At 37.0% G+C, this 19,661-nt stretch overlaps 1 protein-coding gene and 1 long non-coding RNA gene across 3 annotated transcripts in view; both read left to right on the top strand.

Moving 5' to 3' along the window:
* Positions 1-14,951, top strand: part of FEZ2 (fasciculation and elongation protein zeta 2) — a 51,528-nt gene extending 36,577 nt beyond the window's left edge. For both annotated transcript variants that reach the window (XM_050950323.1, XM_050950324.1), the window contains 2 exons: positions 4,252-4,317; positions 12,237-14,951. In XM_050950323.1, coding sequence (XP_050806280.1) covers positions 4,252-4,317; positions 12,237-12,253 — 83 coding nt within the window. In that variant the 3' untranslated portion in view covers positions 12,254-14,951. The remainder of the gene's footprint in view (positions 1-4,251; positions 4,318-12,236) is intronic.
* Positions 14,952-15,031: 80 nt separating this feature from the next.
* On the top strand, positions 15,032-18,333 carry LOC127049500 (uncharacterized). Its single transcript, XR_007774000.1, has 2 exons — positions 15,032-15,200; positions 15,541-18,333. It is a non-coding gene; the product is annotated as an uncharacterized LOC127049500 (long non-coding RNA).
* Positions 18,334-19,661: the final 1,328 nt, after the last annotated feature.

The raw sequence follows: 19,661 nt of genomic DNA, 5'->3' as shown, positions 1-19,661 counted from the left end.
TGATTTTTCATGTGACAGTTATTTTGGTGTGTCCAAATTAGGACACCCTAATGGGATGTGATTTTCACAACGTCTGAAGTGTCCACTCTCTTAAAAGCAGGTCCTTTTAGGGTGTCTGAGTTTGAGTACCCAGAATTACTAAACACTTCTGAAAATGTAAGATTTTATGTGCATTTCTGCTGGCAGGAGACATATAAAATTTTAACATAGAACATTTAAACAAAAGTAACTTAGATACACATTCTTTTCCTGCAATATGCTCCCGTGGCTAGTACTTAAGGTTTGTGTTTAAACTAGCGCTTTCTCACAGTTAACTTCATTTTCTGTTTAATCCTGTAATGAGGTCATAATCCTTTACTTATGACTAAAGCATAGTTCAAAATGTCAAAATTCCAGTATTAGTCAAGGGGGAGGGGAAGCCAAAAGTCTCAGCAGAATAACTTTTTTTAGTTAACAACCAAAACATTTATACAAATGTGTGCTGTAAAGAGGTAAGTGTTTTCTGTGGGCTGGTTGAAATCTGATCCTGTTACTCAGGCTTGGTCTACACTACAGAGAGAGGTTGAGGCAGGGCAGCTTATATCTAATTACAGGTATGTCAGTGTACACGCTACAGCCTTGCTCCCGCCAATGTAAGTTCTCTATTGCACCAACATAACTCCACTTCCAAGAAAGGCATAGGACTTATTTTGGTGTAGTTAAGGCAATGCAGTGTCCATATAGACAGTGTTATTTACATCTGCTGTTGGCTGTCATTCATGTCAATTTCATGGCTCTTGCTGGAGCTGTGAAATTGACAAGAAAGCCAGGCTGACACAGGGTGGGTGGGGGGCTCCAGCTAGACACGGCTGCCTCCTGGGCTCCCAGTCATTCTATGCCTGCCCTGCTCAGAGTTCAGCTATCCTGCGGCTCCCTAGTCCCAGCCCAGCTGCTGCCTGGGCTCCTGCTCAGAGTTGGGCTGTGCTTGCCCGGCTCCCTTCGGGAAGCCCTGGTACTGCACGGAGGCTCCCCACTGCCAGGAGCCTGGCTGCATTACCCAGCTCTTGGCTCCCTGCTCCTTGCCGCAGTCAGGGTCCCAGCAGGGAGCTCAGTGCCTGAAGACCTCGAGCCTCCCGGGAGCAGCTCCGGTGCCAGGGAGCTTTGTGCCCAGTGTGGGGGTGGGGAGCTGCGTGTGGAGCTGAGAGGCCCATATTCTTAGCCTCCCACACTGCCCCTCTTAAATTGGTGGAAGCGCTCCTGGTGAGGACACGCACCACCACCAAAAGGGCATTAACCACCATGGTAATTACTGTGATGGTTGAAAGTCGACCTTACATAGGTCAATGTATGTTTTTAGTGTAGACATGCCCTCAGTAGCAGATTTCCTGGCTTACTTCTTGCTTGTGCATTTGTGAAGCAAATATTGAACTCGTTATTTAAACTACAAACACTCAATATTTTGTTTCAACATAAAGATGAATATAGTATTCTGGAATAGTCATATAGTATTCAGATTCTCCCATGAGCATTCTGGAGCTTATTAAATGCTGCTAGTTGGTAAATGCTGTGCTTCTGATTCTTTCATTCCTCTCATGCTGAGAACACTTACAGAGGGATATACTTCTCAACATTCTGTAGTTGAATATGAAGCAGCAGATAAGCATAAGTAAGCCAGGGCAGTTAACGGAGGTTTTTCCTGTAGTTAAAGTTCCACTGCTCCAGGGACCAGCAATGGAAATGTCTTTTCTGTATTCTGTGTTGTTAAACCTAACAGCTGCCTGTTTTAAAACATAAAACAAGCATTGCATGTATAAGTAGAAACTTCTCATTAATAGTTTGATCTTTTTCAGATCCAACTCTAAATGCTTGCAAAAAGAGTTCTACAGTTGGCAAGTTAACAAAATTGAGTCCTTTTGCCAATAGGTTGTTTAGTCTACTGTGGTTCATGGTAGTTGTCCGACTTTTCAGTATTATTTTCTTTTCAAATACTGGTTTTTTTAGAATTCATGTCTCACTAATTATTAGCTATCATTATCGACAGCTAACACTGTTAGCCAGCTTATACAGACTGAAATTTTTGCACAACCTGAGTGAGAAAGCACTTTGCATTCCTCAAACCACATGAATGTTCCCAAGAGATCTGAAACATTTTCAGAAATAAATATAGCATCCTCTTGGATGGTAGGAGCCTGCAAAAGTTTTTCTAAAATTTTTAGTACTTAAGTAGTGTTATGCTTATTCAGTCTGCATAAATTAAATCCCTGTAGATATGAATTTCTTTCACATTCCAGGAGTTCCTTCTTGTAGTAACTGCCACCAGCTATAAAACACTACGTGAAATCCTGATTGCTGAAATAGTTCTTATATAAGAGTTGGCTTTCAGTATTATTAAATTAAACATAGGATCTTCACAGTAATGTTTTGCTTTCTAATATTGTTAAGGGATTAGCTAAAACCGTTGAAATTAATCTATCAGACTTTAATTTTTAACTGAATATTTTGAGTAAATGGAAATCACAAAGACTGCATTTGAACGCCAATATATTTAAGTACCTCATTAAAAAGTTAATAAATTAAAATATCTTGGTTTGACAAAGATTCTGCTGTGTCAGGTTTTGCCACATGGGAGGCTGTGAAAGATGAGAGTTTGTCTTTATATATGCAAAGAAAAGGTCAAACTTTAATTTCTTATATTTAATATTATGATGTGTTATTCTGAAACACACAGACCACATAGCAAACAGGCAGTTTCCGACCCAGTTCATGGTGTTGGTATGTAGACTTTGGATCAGGAAATTTTTCAAAGGAACAAAGAGTAGTTAGGCATCTAACTTCCCATTGATATTAACTGCTATTTGAATCGTTGAAAATTTCTCCCCAGTCTTTACTATGGAATTTGAAATTGTAGGCATTCTTTTTTACTTACTTTCACCCTCTTGGTCAACTCTCTCTACCTTTTACCCTCAACTGTAGTTTGATTTTTACAACTATTCACCCTTTTTACTTCTTTATACCAAAAACTTGTGGCTTCATCTTAGGGGTTTTTTAACTAAATGTTGTGAAGACTTGCCCTTTTCTGGGCAAGTGGAGTGTTCACAACCATAACTACAGATTCTTTATTCCAACTCCACATCTTGTCCATATGCAAATCTGAATGTTTACCCTCTGCAGAAAGCTTGTCTCAAAATTGTCCATACTTGTTTATAAAATGTGTCGTATAAATGGTATTGTTAGTAAAGAATTCTGTCAAAATCAGTTCCAAATACAGTCAGGTGTTTCGTATCTTCCCTGGACCGTGGTTGGAAAAATCAGTTGACAGAACTTTCTCTTCCTTCCTGATGGCTCCAACCCTAATTAAGTTATTAGCTGGGATAGTTCAATTTTAGCATGTGCTCCTGCAGGGATCTTTTCATGTCTAAAGACTGTCAGAGAAGAGAACCACCACATTCTAGGAATGTCAGTATACTCTTTTCTTCCATCTTGTTTCCCAAATGCTTAATTGCTGTGAATGGAGTCACAGATTCTTCTCCAGTAGATGGGGAAAGGTGAAGTGGGAGTGTAATGGCACAGTTATTTCTCTAGCCATATCTCATGGTGAAATAATACATAATACATAACCTGGTGACACTTACAGAACTTCTGTAGCTGCATAACTGAAAGTAAATTTGGCCTACTAAAGCCCAGAGCTAGGGGGTATAACATGAAAAAATACTGAAACATTAAAGGATTTACAATTTCAATATCCTGTTAGAAAGTTTTCCCCATTGTAAAGATCTTGGTTTAAAACTCCAAAACAACACTGATAGCTGCTAAGTGGAATGAGAAATGTTGGTACCATGTTTTCTTGTTTTCTTTACTGTTTATGTTGATTTTTATAATAAAAGTGCATTGAAATACATGACAAACAAAAACTCTTATGTCTGATATGATCAATCATGTTAAAGAAAAAAAGCCATTAAAAATTCAGTGTGGTTTTTGAAAAGAGTCATCTTATACAGTACTCCTTGACCCAGTTCCCTGGCTCTTATGTGCATACACTATAGATTTAAGTTAGAATTATGCATATAAAAGGGGTATGGCGCAGCCCCCATGTGTCTGCCATTCATTTTTTTAATATTCCAATTACATATTTTCTAATTGATATGGATGCAATATCTAGATGAATAGTTAAAGTATCTTCAGCGTGCTTATCCGAGTAACATCTTTAATTTAAGACTAATGATCTGAATTATTGCTTTTTCTCATCCACCCTTCCCTTCCCATGCTTTTCAGTTCTTTATGCTATGAAAGAGGACAGCGAGAAAGTGCCAAGCTTATTAACAGACTACATTTTAAAGGGTGAGTGTGCCTGTTAGTATACATGTATTAGCCGGGATCTTTTATTTTAAGTTAATATGAGGTATATTAAATATTTATTTTCAAATGCTGTTCTTGTGGCATTCATGAATAAGTAGATCTGTTATCTTCTAATCAAACTATGCTTTAATTTTATTTTATGTGCCCAGAAGCCCCTAAGCATTTCACGCCATAAATAAAACATTGTGACTGTAATTTCTTTTGTGATGGTCTAAAGCACATTACAAGATCGCCATAGGACATCATAGTATCAAAACCAAATCATTTAAGATCTAGTATAAAAGTAAAATATGAATAGTTCAAAATGTATTAGACAGGTTTTTCTGAAACAATGAACTACTTAAATAATCTGTGGAAATAATGCGCATTGCTGATACAGGGCTTGTAGACTTGTATAAATTTGAAATTTTCCTTCTGGTCACTAGTAAATAATAAGAACAGCCATACTGGGTCAGACCAATGATCCATCTAGCCCAGTATCCTATCTCCTGATAGTGGCCAATGCCAGGTGCTTCAGAGGGAATGAATAGAACAGGTAATCATCAAGTGATCCATCCCCTGTTGCCCATTCCCAGCTTCTGGCAAACAGAGGCTAGGGATACTTCAGAGTATGGTTTTGTATCCCTGCCCATTCTGGCTAATTGATCCATATGTGGCTATCTTCCACAAACAATGTCCTTAGATATTTTTCTTTATTCTGACAGTTTCTATTTAAAATTAAAAGGTTTGATTGTACCTACTGTATATTTTCCAGTGCTATACATTGTCAGATTTTCAGTGTGTCAGGCAATGGTGATCATCATTTACCTTGAAAAACAGTTCCACAGTCTAATAGAGATAATCATAGGGATTCTAGACATTTCACCTGAAATTGCATTCTTAGTTCATTCCATCACTACTGGTTATTTCGTTTTAAATCATTTCTCTCCCTTAGTTATCATGTTCCGCTTTATTTTTGAACTAAACTATACAATGCATGTTTAGTGTAATTAATCTCCCTCCATAAATTAATCCCTTTGTTACTTATTTTGGTCTTTTCTCTTAAACTCCCTCCAATTTATCTGCATCTTTGTGGTATTAAGATGCCCAGAACAGAATGTGGTAATTCAGGCACAGTCTTGCTTCCTTCTCTCACTTAGGCACATGTAAACACTTGTGCTTACTTTTAAGCATGTACATAAGAGTAGTCCCATTTACTTCAATGCTTAAAGTTAAGCATAGGCATAAGTTTTTGTAGGATCTAGACCATAGTGTGTAAGTGGAATTGCTGTGTCCCTGCTCCATGATGTAATGCTTCTTTGTATGCAGTCCAAAATTGCATTACCATTGTTTGTTGCTAGATCATACACTGCACATTCATCTCTAACTTGCTGTCCTTGATTTTTAGTGTTACTGTTTTCCAAGTATCTGTTTTCAGATAAAATATCACTTGATTTATTCTCTTCATACCTAATTGGTTGTATTTTTCTAAGCTGATTCTTGTATTTCCTGCTCATAATTTTGATTGCTCAAACCTCGCAAGTATTTGCAAATCCTCACAGTTTATAGTTATCAATAAATTTACTCAATATGCTGATTTTATTTCAATTTAAATAAAAATAAAAGATGGTTGTGAAATGTGCTAGGCCCCCTAATGCTCAATTTAATATTACAAAAAAGCCCAGCAGTATTAAAATCATCATAACAAGAACACTGCTAGCTCGTCACCTACAAACACTCTTTCCACATCTTTTTTGTTCTGTCCTTTCCAAAAATCCAATCAAATGGATGACTTTTGCAGGACGGTTGAATTCGGTCTGTGTTTGATTTTCCTGTCGTCTTAAAATAAAGCCAGGCAGGAGCTTTTATCAAATGTGTAACATTTTGACTTCACAGTCTTTCTTGAATATCTGTGTCTTGTCTGTATTCTCTAACCTTGCTTTAGCTCATATAGAGTAAATAGCAGAAGCTGTTTTTTTGTCTGGAACTTCTAATTAAGTGTTTTTTCTCATGTGACAGGTAAAACAGTTAGGCTGAAAAAATTCTGGTGATACTATTGAAGTTTATTTTTCAACTTAGTAACCCTGCACTGAAAGAAAGAAATAACTAAGTATTTGTATTTCTTAGGGAAAGAAAATAATTTGTCTATTTTGAAAGATGCTTGGATGTTTAAAACATCGTCATAATTTTTAGTAATTAAATACTAATCAGAATGGGCACATTTTACACACACATTCTCCTAATCTGGAAACATGACTAATGGGTTAACTGCACCCACAGGGCCACCAAAGCAGCTGATGACTCTGATTTTTGGTATCTTCACTCATCCCCTTATATAATCCTGGGAAGTGCATCACAGCCCCAGCTGAAACTCTTCCAATGCTTCAGACCATAAATGACCATAAACATATAAAAACTGTATACAAGAATGGGGAAAATTCCAGATTGGAACATCTTTTGTTAAATTTAAATTGCCTGTTCTCGTAAAAGACTACTCTTCCAGCCTGGACTCATGACTGATGGGGAATAGCAAGCGGTTCGCTCAAAATGAGTGGAAGGGGTCAGAGCAGAATGAAGAGAACAGTCCACTACAGGTGAACAGTGACGACATGTGTAGACATACCTGAGCTAGGTTCAATCTAGTTAGCTTGGTACCAACAGTGAAGCTGCAGCAGCACAAGCTGCAAAATGGGCTAGCCAACTTGAGTACAAGCCTGCCAGAGAGCCCGGCTACGTACCTGGGTGGCTAACCCATGCAGCCATGGCTTCACTGCTGTTGGTACTCAAGCTGTCTTGGATGTGTCTGTATGAGCTGCAATCACATCTCCAAGTGCAATATAAACATACCCAAAATGTTCTCAGACTTTAATCTGTTATCTGGCATGTAGACAGTTCTTTCAAAGGATTATTAATGGAGGATTAGATCTTTTTAAACAATCTGTTCAGGCAGGCTTTGATGTTGCAGTGCCTTGGAGCCATTTGCTGCTATCATTCATTAACCATTCTTTTATAATAATTTCAACTTCATCCCTGAATTTCAGAGTTAAATGTTTTACCTGCTTTTTTGAAGGTAGTCTCTCTTCATTGGAAATGTAGAGAATATCTTGATCAAGACTAGAACAACAGTGAAGATTTTGGGGCAGCATGCCACTTTCTAGAAGCATAGATGTGTTTTTAGGGATAACTGACCTGATTTCATATAATTGATTCTAGTCTGAGCTATTTTGATAAATACAAGACAGATTACTTGCTGTTAAGGTTGAGTCAAGAAATTAAATACAGAAAAAAATATGTGTTAATTTCATCATGAGTTATTGAAGTATGTTAAAATCAAATGACTCTTCTGTTTCGCTAGGGACTTCTGTTTTCCCTAAAAGAGTGGAGAGGGTTGTTCTGTGATTATGGCACATTGTGCAGCTCTATGTGAAGTCTTGATAATATTGAATCTTGTCAATGTAATTAGCTGAATTTTTTCTAGTCCTGAATACTGTTTCTCAAGCAGAAAAATAGTTCTCTTCTAAAAGTCCTTATTAAGTGGCTATCATCTTCAGTGAACCCTTATATCAAGGCACAATTTGCACTCATGATAAAATGCAGAGAAGGGAATACTTAAAAAATACGAAAATATTCAGGCCAGCACATCTGGCTAATATGCATATTAAGGGAATTAGATAACATGAGAGAGCTCTGGCAGTTATTGTTGAGAAGTTGTTTAGAACTAAGGATTGGAGAAGAAAATAAAAATATTATAACAGTTCTTGCAATTGCCATTTTCAGTACCTAGTGATATAATGGAACAAACAGAGATAGAAAGAGATCTGTGTTCATCTATAGATAAATGGAATACTAAGCAACAAACAGCATATGTTTCTAAAGAACAAATCTTGCCAAATGTGATTGCTTTTTTGATAGAATCAAAAAATTAGTTGAGGTTAATAAAGATTCACTGGATTTCGTTAAAGCATTTTTATACGAAGCGTCAAGTTCTCTCAAATATGCTGGAGCACTGACATGTTGATTATCTACTTTGTGAAGGACTAAACGCAGGTAATAACTACTGTGTTGAGTTGGAATGTCTGGTAGGGTCTTGTTGAACTTATTGTATTGTTTCATCTTTAATAGCTTCATTACTGGTATGGTTGAGTGGGTAGAACAACATGCTAATGAATTGGGAAAGACAGCTTAGTCTACTGCCTGTGACACTGGGCAAGGACTTTGATGACCTGAGTTCTGTTGCCAGCTCTGCTGCTGATCTTCTGTCTGACCTAGGGCCAGGTCACGTCCCTTTTCTATGCCTTTGTTTCTCTTCTCCCCCTTTGCCTGTCTTGTCTAAATAAGCTGTGAGGTCTTCAGGGCAGGTACTCTATCTGATTGTGTGTATGTGTACAACACTTAGTACAATAGGACCTGATCTTGGATAGGACCTCTAGACACTGTAGTGCTACAGATGATAATAAATTGGAAGTTGGTACTAAATTAGGTGTTGTGAGAACTAGTAAAGCAGAAAGGCTATAAACGGTATGAAATAAAGGGAGAAATTAATAAATTGAGCTCTAACTGGTAAAAAGGCCAGGTAAAGCATCTAAGTGAGTGGAAGGGAAGATCCTCAAAGGTACCAATGCCAAAAGAGATCTAGGACAAACTAGATGTGAATACGTAATGCAGTAAAATAGCTAAAAAGGCCAGTCAACTTGGGGCTGTTTCCAGTGAGGCATCACATTATGCGGGGGGGGTGGGGAAGGATGATTTACTGGATTTCTGTGATTGGAATCAAAATATTTTGCATTGCGTTTGCCATTCAAAAAAGTCTTTAAAACGAATGTTAAAAATAAAATTACTTTAAAATGTGACTTCAGCTTATCCTCATAGCCAAGACCCTTCATTCCAGTGATCAGTTATGTAGTAGTTCTTTGGATCCTCTCTAAAATGTGTAACCCTTCAGAGGCAAGTTGCCAAAACTAGATTCACAGTTCCAGATAGGGTCTTTTCGTGGTATTGCACAATGGAATAATTATTTCCCTTTTTTTGTCCAAACTATTTTTGATGCGGTCTAAAATCCTTTTGTTTGTCTTTGTCACAATTCACCATTGTTTCCATCCTTATGTTACTGGTAATGAAAGGGGCTTAGTGATTTGTATTTAGTGCCTTGTAATTCATTACCCAGCAAGATATAGGTCAGTGTATGATTTTTAGATCTAAAATGGAAATACTTACTTTTGTGAAATTCAATCAGACGTTGTCTAGGCTGCATTCCAGATGTGTTTAAATCTTTCTGAATATGACTGAGACAAGGTGGGTGAAGTAATATATTCTTTTGGACCATTTTCTTTCGTGAAAGAGACAAGCTTTCAAGCTTACACAGAGATCTTCTTCAGGTCTGGGAAAGATACTCTTAAGGTATATCTGCCCTGCAATAGACTCCCGCAGCTGGGCCATGCCAGCTGACTCAGGCTTTTGGGTCTCAAGCTAAGGGGCTGTTTAATTGTGGTGTAGAAGTCCAGGCTTGGAGTGGACCCCAGGTTCTAAGATCCTGTGAGGTGGGAGGTTCCCAGAGCTTGGGCTCCAGCCTGAGCCCACACATCTGCATCACAGTAAATAGGCCCTTAGCCCTAGCCCTGCAAACCCAAGTCAGCTGGCATGGGCCAGGCATGTTTGTCTAATTGCAGTGTAGACATACCCAAAGTGTGACTGCTAAATACAAAGTGGGACAGATTGTTTAGCGCATGTAGTTAACACACATTGTAAGAGAAGTGGCCAGTTAACACCTCTGCAATCATAAAACAAAAGAGGTGGTTTTAGTGGGTTACAGATTGCCATAAATACAATGTCTTTGTTAAGTCCATGATTTTCACTGTGTAGCAAAGTTATGAATTTAAGCTCTCAGGCTTGTCTTTTGAAGGTGTTGTGCAAGTGTTATGAATATGATTGGCTCTTGAAAAGCATAATAGCCATGTTTCAATCCCAAGCCAGGATGGAGGAAGCAGAAGAGTGAGATGTTAGTGATCTGAAGGAGAGAGATGTGTTTAGTGTCAGGAAAAATCTATATTAATGAATCAAGGCCAAGATTTTAAAATTTTCAGTTAAATAAAAGTATACCATCAGTTTGAAATTGGAAATTTCAAATAATGAGTTAAAAGTATTTTTGGATGCTATACCTTCTCCGCAGTTAATCTCCCAATTTTAGTGGTTTTACAATCATATTTTTCTTTTTAAAAAAAAAATCTTCTCATCATGTGAAAGATCAACAAAAGCAGGGGAAATAATGAAAATAACATTTTAGTTTGTGCATTTTACAGCACTTTGTGCAAACTGCAGAGCAGAGGTGAATGTAATTTCAGCTAGTGAGTGTTCTTAGGTGTTACTTACAATAATAGTAGGTACAAAATGTTCAGATGAGTATGATTAAGTTAATCGTGTCCCTTTAATATTCTCACAGCAGCTTTCACTCTGCCTACTTGCATACACAGTATGCATTACAATACTATAATTTCATTGCACGATGAAATAACGGGATGCTATTTAGTAAATATTACATCATTATACACAAAGGAATAAAACATTTCTGTAATTGGTAAGAATATAGTATGTAGAATTTTTCATTATTGTGTGGCATGATTATATATAGACTTTGTTGAAATATATGAATGCAAAGGGCCAAAGATACATTTGCTGATGGCCACTTGTAAAAAACCCTAAATGGATACCTATAACTTGAATCTTTTGATTAGTTGAATTAAATCTCTAGCCTTAACAATACATTACAGTAGTTGTTTTGCATACATTATATACTACCATTGTGAAAAACTCATCTATGAAAGCCAATTAGATTTCCTTATTCTTGACACAAAGACATTTATAAGTTTGAAAAATTACTTTATTAAGTTCATATGAACACTTTACCAGTGTAAGCTCCTTTTTAAAGTCTTCTATTCTTACAGTAACACAAACTGACCGGCTTAAAACTTGTAACTAATCTGAGTATTCTTGCCTCATTGCCCATAAATGAAAAAATAGTGGTTATGAAGGTAGTTCAAGAAAAATGTTGCTACACATACCGCCAAGTAAAATGGAAGAAAATGTGTGTATTTGTCTTTCTGTCAAATTAAATAGTTTTTAATTATTCTTCCGACCCCTGACTATTTAGATTGTGGAAGTGGTATGATTTCCCATCTTTGAGCTTTTCTTTTATCCCGCACCTAATCTTTTAAGTTACCAAAAAGGGCTGAAACTGAATTTTTGTTTTAAATTAAAAGGCAAAAAGGTAACTGTCAGTGTTTTTATTTTTAAATTGTGGACATGTTTCTGATAATAAGGGAGTTTATTTTCTTGTCTTTATTATTTAAAGTTTTTGTGTTTCTTTGTTACAACCTGACTTCTTTGTTTGCTTTTGTGTTGTGCTAGCGTTGGTTTGAAAGCTGGATTGCTCTGAGGTTTGTCTCTTTTAGATGCAAAACAGGAATGAGAAACATGTGAAGGACATGTCTTTGTCTTTCCACTTTACGTGATACACAGGGTACGCACATCAAGCTTAGAATTGTCATCTGAAATTTTCAATACATACTTTAATATTTCACTGCATGGTAGCACTTGCACTTTTTCTTGAATGTTCCGTGAAATTATAGTTAATTCCTCAGGATAGAAAGCTTGTTAAATGTAAAGTGTAAAAACACCATTATTTAAGACATGATCTTTAGTTAACTCATTTCTGTGTAATATTAGTTAGTGATAGCATTTTTTGTCATAAAGTTTTCTTTTGGGAAGAGGGTTGCAGTTTAATTATCTATTTCAATTCTAGATTTTATTCACTGCTTTTAGAGTATAGAACTAAGCATTCTTCATGTTTGTTTACTGTACCCTGCAATGTGTTTATGCACACTGTGTTCAATGAGGTTTATGCCTGTATCTTTGTGGTTCTTTTGCAGTTCTCTGTCCGACATGAAAAGTGCTGCTTTACTTCAGAAGTACCCAGGCTCCTTCCTGTGACAAGAAGCTTTCCAGAGATAGTTCATTGTATTTTCTTTACATTTGGCACTGTATCTAAACCTGTATGTATTTACTTTCCATGTCTGTTTGAATTTTTGAATCATACAGTAGGCCTTTTGGGCATGAGGATAGAACTTACACGCTTTTCATTTGATGGTGCAGTGTGCTTGAGCATAGAACAAACATTGTACAGTTTTACTCACAAGCTTTGGTTTGGCTTTTTAAAATCTGTTTTACATTGTGTAACATAGTAATCCCTCCCACATATTTCATTGTTGGGGAAAGAAAACTAAATTTTAAATACTGTAAATAAAATAAGCCTATAATTTTAACTAATCTGCAGTGTAAAAAAAAAAACACCTCTGTTCTTATATCAGACTTGCAAAAGGGATCATAGCCAAGCCTGCACTGAAGAATTCCACTGAAGTTCTTCAGTGGACACTCCAAAACAGTGATAGTGGAAACTGGCACTGAACACTTTTTTTACAAAAGCAGTAACTCAGATTAAAACTATAATACTGTATTGTTCAGACATTGAACAAATGTTCTGATGCTCTTCAGGAGGAAGAATCAGTGTCTCTGCTCCCTTTACTTGCTACCTGATTTACATAAACTTCAAAATATTAGATGATAATTCTTCATCACTCTCATTTTCTGTTGGTTCAGTTTTTAATAATTAACGTCTGTTGAGACCTGGTATGTTCCCTCATTATTGCTATCATTTTAGTACTCATGGTAAATATTTGGATAATATTTTATAGGCTGCAGTATTAAACAAATATTTTAAGATGCTCAGTGTCCTTTAATTATGTGTAGTGTTTGAGAAATGGTCATTCTCATTTCCAAGACTGTTATGTTGAAACTTTCATTACCATGTACTTATAAAACATCCTACAGATCTGGCTCTTGTAACTCCCTGTCTGTAATGATGTTAGACCTGTACCTGGATGTCATTGATGGGAACATATTTTATAAATCATATTAAATATCTTTGCTAGTCTTAGAGCAAGTCCAGTGGTGTGAAAAGAGAAGTAAATGCCAATAGAAAGAAACAAACTGTTTTTAGGTTTGATTCCATATTTATTATATATTTATACTATAGAAGCCCCCAGAGCCAGCCATTGTACAAATACATAGGCAGATACAATTCAGAAGAGCTTATAATCAAAATTTTTTCTCAAGAATTTGCTTCTGTTCCTTTATCTTAAAATCTTAGTGATGAAGAATCTGTTCTAGAATAATTTTCACAATGTAATACTTTTAAGAATCTGCTTATTAGTAGCAGATACTATATGAGTTCTTCCACTTGATTAACAGAGCACATTAATTAAGAACATGGCACTCAGTAATGCAGTTTTCCTTCTAGATTCAGTTACAGTGTTATAACTGAACTTCAGTATTATGTGTCCGTTGTGCCTGTCTTTTTGCAGAATATTCAGAACTCAGAATCTATAGCCATTACACTGCTTGGTCAGCAGTAGACAACCTTCTTGAGCAGGATAATGGCTAAGTATTATTTCACCTGTCAATGAGATGCTCCTTCTGATCTGCTTAAATGGTTGCGTTTCTGTGAAGAGAGTCTTGCCTGTATTATTCTTTTTCTTTAATAGTTCTTCTATAAAGAAAAATATTGTTTCCTCTGCTGATATGTTGTGAATTCAACATGGCATTCCTTGTGGTTTTTTTGCTGAATGTGTTGTTTTTCTGTAGAATGTTTCATTTCAACCTATTGTCTTCTAGTTTTCAACTAAGAAATAATCCTATTCCATTATTTCATTATAGAAACTGAGAAACAACAGATCAGTGACTTCAAACCTGGTGAGAACCATTATTTATCTCCAAGCCAGGTCTATTCAAAGGTACTTCCTGGTGCTGTCTAGTCCTAAAATGAATGTCTGACAATAAGGTTCAATCCTGCAAGATATTAAGCATTCTGGCCTTGATCCAGCAAAGAACTTAAGATACTGATTTCTGTGGGACTACTTATGTTAAAGTTACTTAAAGTTACACAGGCTTAAATGGATCAGGGCCAGAGTGTTCAGCATCTTGCAGGATAGAACCCATTAGTGCTTGGCATTCCTCTGTGCATTCAGTGAGACCAACTCCAGGACAATGCTGCTTTTTTCAAGGAAGAAGTTCTCAAAAACAGTAGAATTGAATAGTGGTCCTACTAGGAGTTGTAATTTTTGGTAGAGCTGAATTTTCACATACAGTTCAGACTCAAGTTCCACATTGCCTCGTCAGTCTCAAAGGTATGAAATCCAATGCATTGGAGTCAAGGTGCCAGGTAGATCTTTCAGTATGCTCCCTGCACGTTATTCATCAACATTCAGTTGCAGGCAAAATTTCCCTCAAAGCAAATATGTAGATTTGTATGTAATATGGGGATGTTCAAATCTATGTACATTTATTATTATTTCCATACTTTTTAAATAGTTTTAGTTCTGGGGGAGGCATATGGAATTTTCCACTATACCCATCACTTTTCCATTTGTGATACCAAGTGATTGCAGAGTATCCTATTTCTAACATTTCTTTGGGACACTTAGCTAAATTACACTGTAGGCTTTTTTAACTAATATTTTGATATTTTTGTATTGTTTTCTTTATTTATTGTAGCAACTGAAACTTTAATGAAGTTGTTTGTCTGAGAATTGAGGTGACTATTTAATACAATAATGATTCTGGGGACTGCAACTACTGGACTTGTTTTGCTGAGTACAATATTGGAAGTCAGTGGTTGCAGAATCAAGCCCTATCAGTGGGGGAAGCGAAGAAGACTTTAAGCTGGAAAGGCAGGGACAGAGGTGTCTCCTGAGTTACCGTCTTTCTCCTTGGATGAGAAAGGGATATGCAGAGAACCACAGTACTCTACCCATCTCTTTTACCACAAAAGGGGTCAAGTATCAGAGGGTAGCCGTGTTAGTCTGGATCTGTAAAAGCAGCAAAGAATCCTGTGGCACCTTATAGACTAACAGACGTTTTGGAGCATGAGCTTTCGTGGGTGAATACCCACTTCCTCAGATGCATGTAGTGGAAATATCCAGGGGCAGGTATATATATGTGTGCTAGCAAGCAAGCTAGAGATAACGAGGTCAGTTCAATCAGGGAGGATGAGGCCCTGTTCTAGCAGTTGAGGTATGAAAACCAAGAGAGGAGAAACTGGTTCTGTAATTGGCAAGCCATTCACAGTCTTTGTTCAATCCTGAGCTGATGGTGTCAAATTTGCACAAAAGGGGAGAGGTTTCCCCATGGCTTGATCATTCCTTGGCCCTCTGCTGAGTTAGGAATGAGGAGAGAAATGTCCCCATGAGTGTTTTCCCTCTTTAAATAGGTAAAAGAAACAAATGCTGTCAAGTTTCCCTGTTTACCCCTACTCCTGGGGTGGGCAAGGGAGGTAAGAGATGATAGATAACGAGGGTAGGTGGAGGATTAACTAAGTTAGGGAGAATGGAGGCAGAACAGGAAATGCAAGGTGCTAGGAACATGGGAGAAGAGGAGAGAAGAAATGGAACACAGGTAGTGGAAAAATCAGAAAAGCATTTGGGGGGAAAATTGAAGAAATAGTCTTAGAATTTAACATTGTAGGAAAACAGACATTGCCAAAAAAGTGCAAAGGATATACCAAAATATACTATGTAGTCTGAACCTCCTAAAAATGTCCTTAGCTTTGGAGAAGTTCCTGACAAAAATTGTCTGCCCTACCAGACTGAATTGTATTTTTTAAGTATTCTGTATGCACTGTTTTTGTAGCCATGTTTGTCCCTGTGTAGGTATTCTGTGTAAACCTCGCCTATAAAAGCCTGGCACTGAGCAACAAAAGCTGAAAATGGGTAATGTGCACAGGGGAGTCTCTAAGACATTTTGCCGCCCCAAGCACGGCAGGCTGCCTGCCGCCCTCGTGGCAACCAGCAGAGCCACTCCACGCAGCTTGCTGCCACAAGCACACGCTTGGCATGCTGGGGCCTGGAGCTGCCCCTGAATGTGCACCCAAACCAGCGAATAAATTTGCAGCCTGCTAGTAACTTTTTTCTGTAACTTTTACGCACTTAAGGCTCTCTGTGCAGTTGGGCCTTGGAGCAATACTGTGTCTTGTGCTTTTTCAAAGAGCCAAAATTCCCTAGTTCCTGGATATTTCCAGAGCACTGAGAGAGTGACTTCGGAGAGCAGTTGCTGACAATTTCAGGGTTCCCTTAACTCATAAGGATAGGCCCCTACTAAGCATTTTTAATTTGGGACAGATCTGGGAGCAAGATGTCTTAAAAAACTAAGTGGTATTAAATCATCAAAAATCGGTGTTCACCAAAGAAAGCTGATATACATTTCTCCCCCCCCACCATTTCATGTAATTCAGGTAGTTCATTTTATAGATTTACCCACTGGCTGGCTGGAATAAGAGGGCAAACTAGTTGAGATTCAGTCCAGATAGGAAGCATGCTCATTGTCTGGGGCAAACTACCAGTAAAACATCAACAATAATATCAGCTCTCTTCTGCTAAAGGGCTGTTGGTCTTACTGGATCCTCAGCTGTTTCTTGTAGTGGCCAAGAATATTTTGTATCATCTATGCTAGGTCAGGAAGTTGTGACCTTTTCTTTGGGATGTCACCACCATAATTCATGCCTTTGTCACCTCCAGATTGTATTACCTCAACATCCTACATGCTTTAATACCACCCGGAAATTACAGCTAGTGCAGAATGTGGCAGCTTGTGTGCTTGGCAACAGTGCGGAGCACTTCACACCTGTACTGATAATCAGTCAACACTAGCTTCCTATTAATTTCCACATTAATTTAAGATGTTTTTAATTTATAAAGCCCTAAAATGGTGTAGGTCATAGGTAGCTCTGGAACTACCTCTTCAACTACGACTCCAGCTATGACAGCTAAAATCCACTGAAACACTTTAACCTAACATCCCTCTAATTCTGTCAGGAAGGGACTGAAGGCAATGGTTTTTTTAGTGAAATAATCTCAACTTTGAAATGTGTTGTCTCCATTGATCCACCAGAGCCCAGATTTGTTGATCATCAGGTCACTCAGCAAAGCTCACCTCTTTTTCTGCCTGGCTTTTTCTGAGAAGGTGGACTGTATTGGAAGTTGGGGCAGTTTTAACCTTAGTGGACTTGGGTGAATTTCATATTTTGGGTATTGGTCCTAATTTTTATGTTTAATACTTTGCACAAGAGTCTAGAGCTTCAGAAATGTCTGTCCATAAATTCAGGTGCACATTCTTGAAGTCTTTCAAAATTTCCATCACAAAGTACCACAAGTTAAAAAAATAAAACTGGAGAGAGGCATGGATCTGAGTCAGATGTATTTGTATTACTTTATCTCAAGGGGCCTATGTAAACTGAAGGCACTTTTTTTAAAAGCCTAGGAGAAACCCTGAAATTAAAAGATCTGGGTTAATATCAGGAGTTGAGACATTACTCCTTATTCGTTACCCATTGTAGTTCTCAAGATCTTTCCAAACAAATGTAATAGATATTAGTAGACTCTTGGGAGATTCCATAAAGCAGATCTAATACTGAACAAGAAGTGTTAAAGATGGTTTTTGCACAGACAGGTTGTTAATTTATCCCATTTCTTAATATGTCTGTTCTAAAGCCAAGAAAGCATAAAGTATTGTTTGCAAACGCTTTGTTCTTGATGTTAAGCCTAATCTCTTGTCCCATTATTCAAATTCTTTACTTTCAGCCTAACTCAAGATCTTCATCTCTATTCATTTATGCTTTTTGAGCAATGGTGGCCTATTGGTTAGCTGAACTGGTGCAAACAGCACTGATTAATAAATCCCATTAAGCAGGGGAACTAATCGTTACATTTTTCTGTTTGATGGTTCTGTGAGGCTCATTGCAAGTGTTGCATTGATTTTATTTTATTTTATTTTATTTTTCTTCTCTAAGTGCTAATGTCTTCCTCACATTTATGACCCTTGTGCTCCATGCTGTTTGTTAATATTTTTCTATCTAGTCCCTTTAGGTATTTGCCTTTATTAAAACTGTATTCAATAAAAATTAATATTAAATGTCAACATATTATTTCATTTATTATAAAATTCTCAATACAGAAAATGCATACAGATTTCTTCAAAGAATCAATGGTAACTTTAGAGAACAGACTGAAGGCACAGGATACAAAAAATATGACTAACGTATATGTAAAAGTTCTTCCAATTAAATTAGAATTAGCTGTGAATAATATGTCCAGATTGGGTTTGTTTGTTAAAACATAAAGCACCAGATTCTGATCTCACCAGTTTTTCTGCAATGAAATTAGTCCCTTTTTAATTGTTGAGATTATAATCAAGCTCATGGTTTGATAATACACAGATGTCTGTAATCCAGTGATACAACCAGATTTCCCAGATGCTGCAATATCCCTACATGTCAAAAAGGCAATTGCCCAGCTCACTTGGGAATTTAGAATGTATGTCTAGCAATTGCATGGTTTCAGTTAAGACACAAAATGTCCTGTCATCTAGTGCGCTGCTAAAATTTCAGTTAATTTTGTATCTTCAAAAAAAATCCTTCTATCTAAGGGTACCCTGAGGAATGTCCTCTCATTCTTTTTATTACTGCTGTTATCCAACATATAGATCTTTATACTAAACATTTTACATGCAAACAATGCTATGCTTGACCTAGAATACCACTATTCAGTGGAAAAAATAGTTTTTAGTGGACAGTCTCTAAAATACCTGGATATATAATAGAGAAACCAATTATTTCTTAATTCTCTTCTTTTATCTTCTCAGTAGGTAAAAAATCTTGGTACAACAATTTGAAGATACCATGATATGCAACAGGAAAACAATAATGGCATTAAAAGAAGATTTTTTTTAATTTAGTCTTTATACCTATCAGAGAGAGTGCAGATGATTAGCCATAATTAACATAATTGACGAGTAAACATCTGAAATCCTTTTTGTTTTCTGGTCAATATCTTGTAATGAGTTCTCAGTTTGGGACTTGCATTTAAGAAACTTAACAGAAAATGTTGTTCTGTTCACAAAGTGGAGAAGAGGAGGACTGGGGAGAACATCATAACTTGCCTCAAAAACTTCCTAAGAAAATTGAATTTGTCAGGACTTGAGAGCTCCTTATATACTGTGTTTAAAGTCTTCGTTAGAGCCAACCTCCAAATACGAAGCACTCAGATAACATTGTGCTGTGGACAATATAAGAACCAAATGGAAAAGAATGAGTCACTCGGTATAAAGAATTAGCCCTTTGACAAATTAGCCACATTTAAAGTGACCTTTGGCTCCTTTTCTGATTCCTGCTGCTACCTCAAGTTTACCTAGCTTTGGAGAAAGATAGGTATGGCTTTCAGAAGGACATTAATAGTTGGCCCTTGCCC

This window comes from Gopherus flavomarginatus, chromosome 4 (assembly GCF_025201925.1).
Source record: "Gopherus flavomarginatus isolate rGopFla2 chromosome 4, rGopFla2.mat.asm, whole genome shotgun sequence".
NCBI lineage: Eukaryota > Metazoa > Chordata > Testudines > Testudinidae > Gopherus > Gopherus flavomarginatus.
This window is presented reverse-complemented; position numbering and strand designations above follow the sequence as displayed.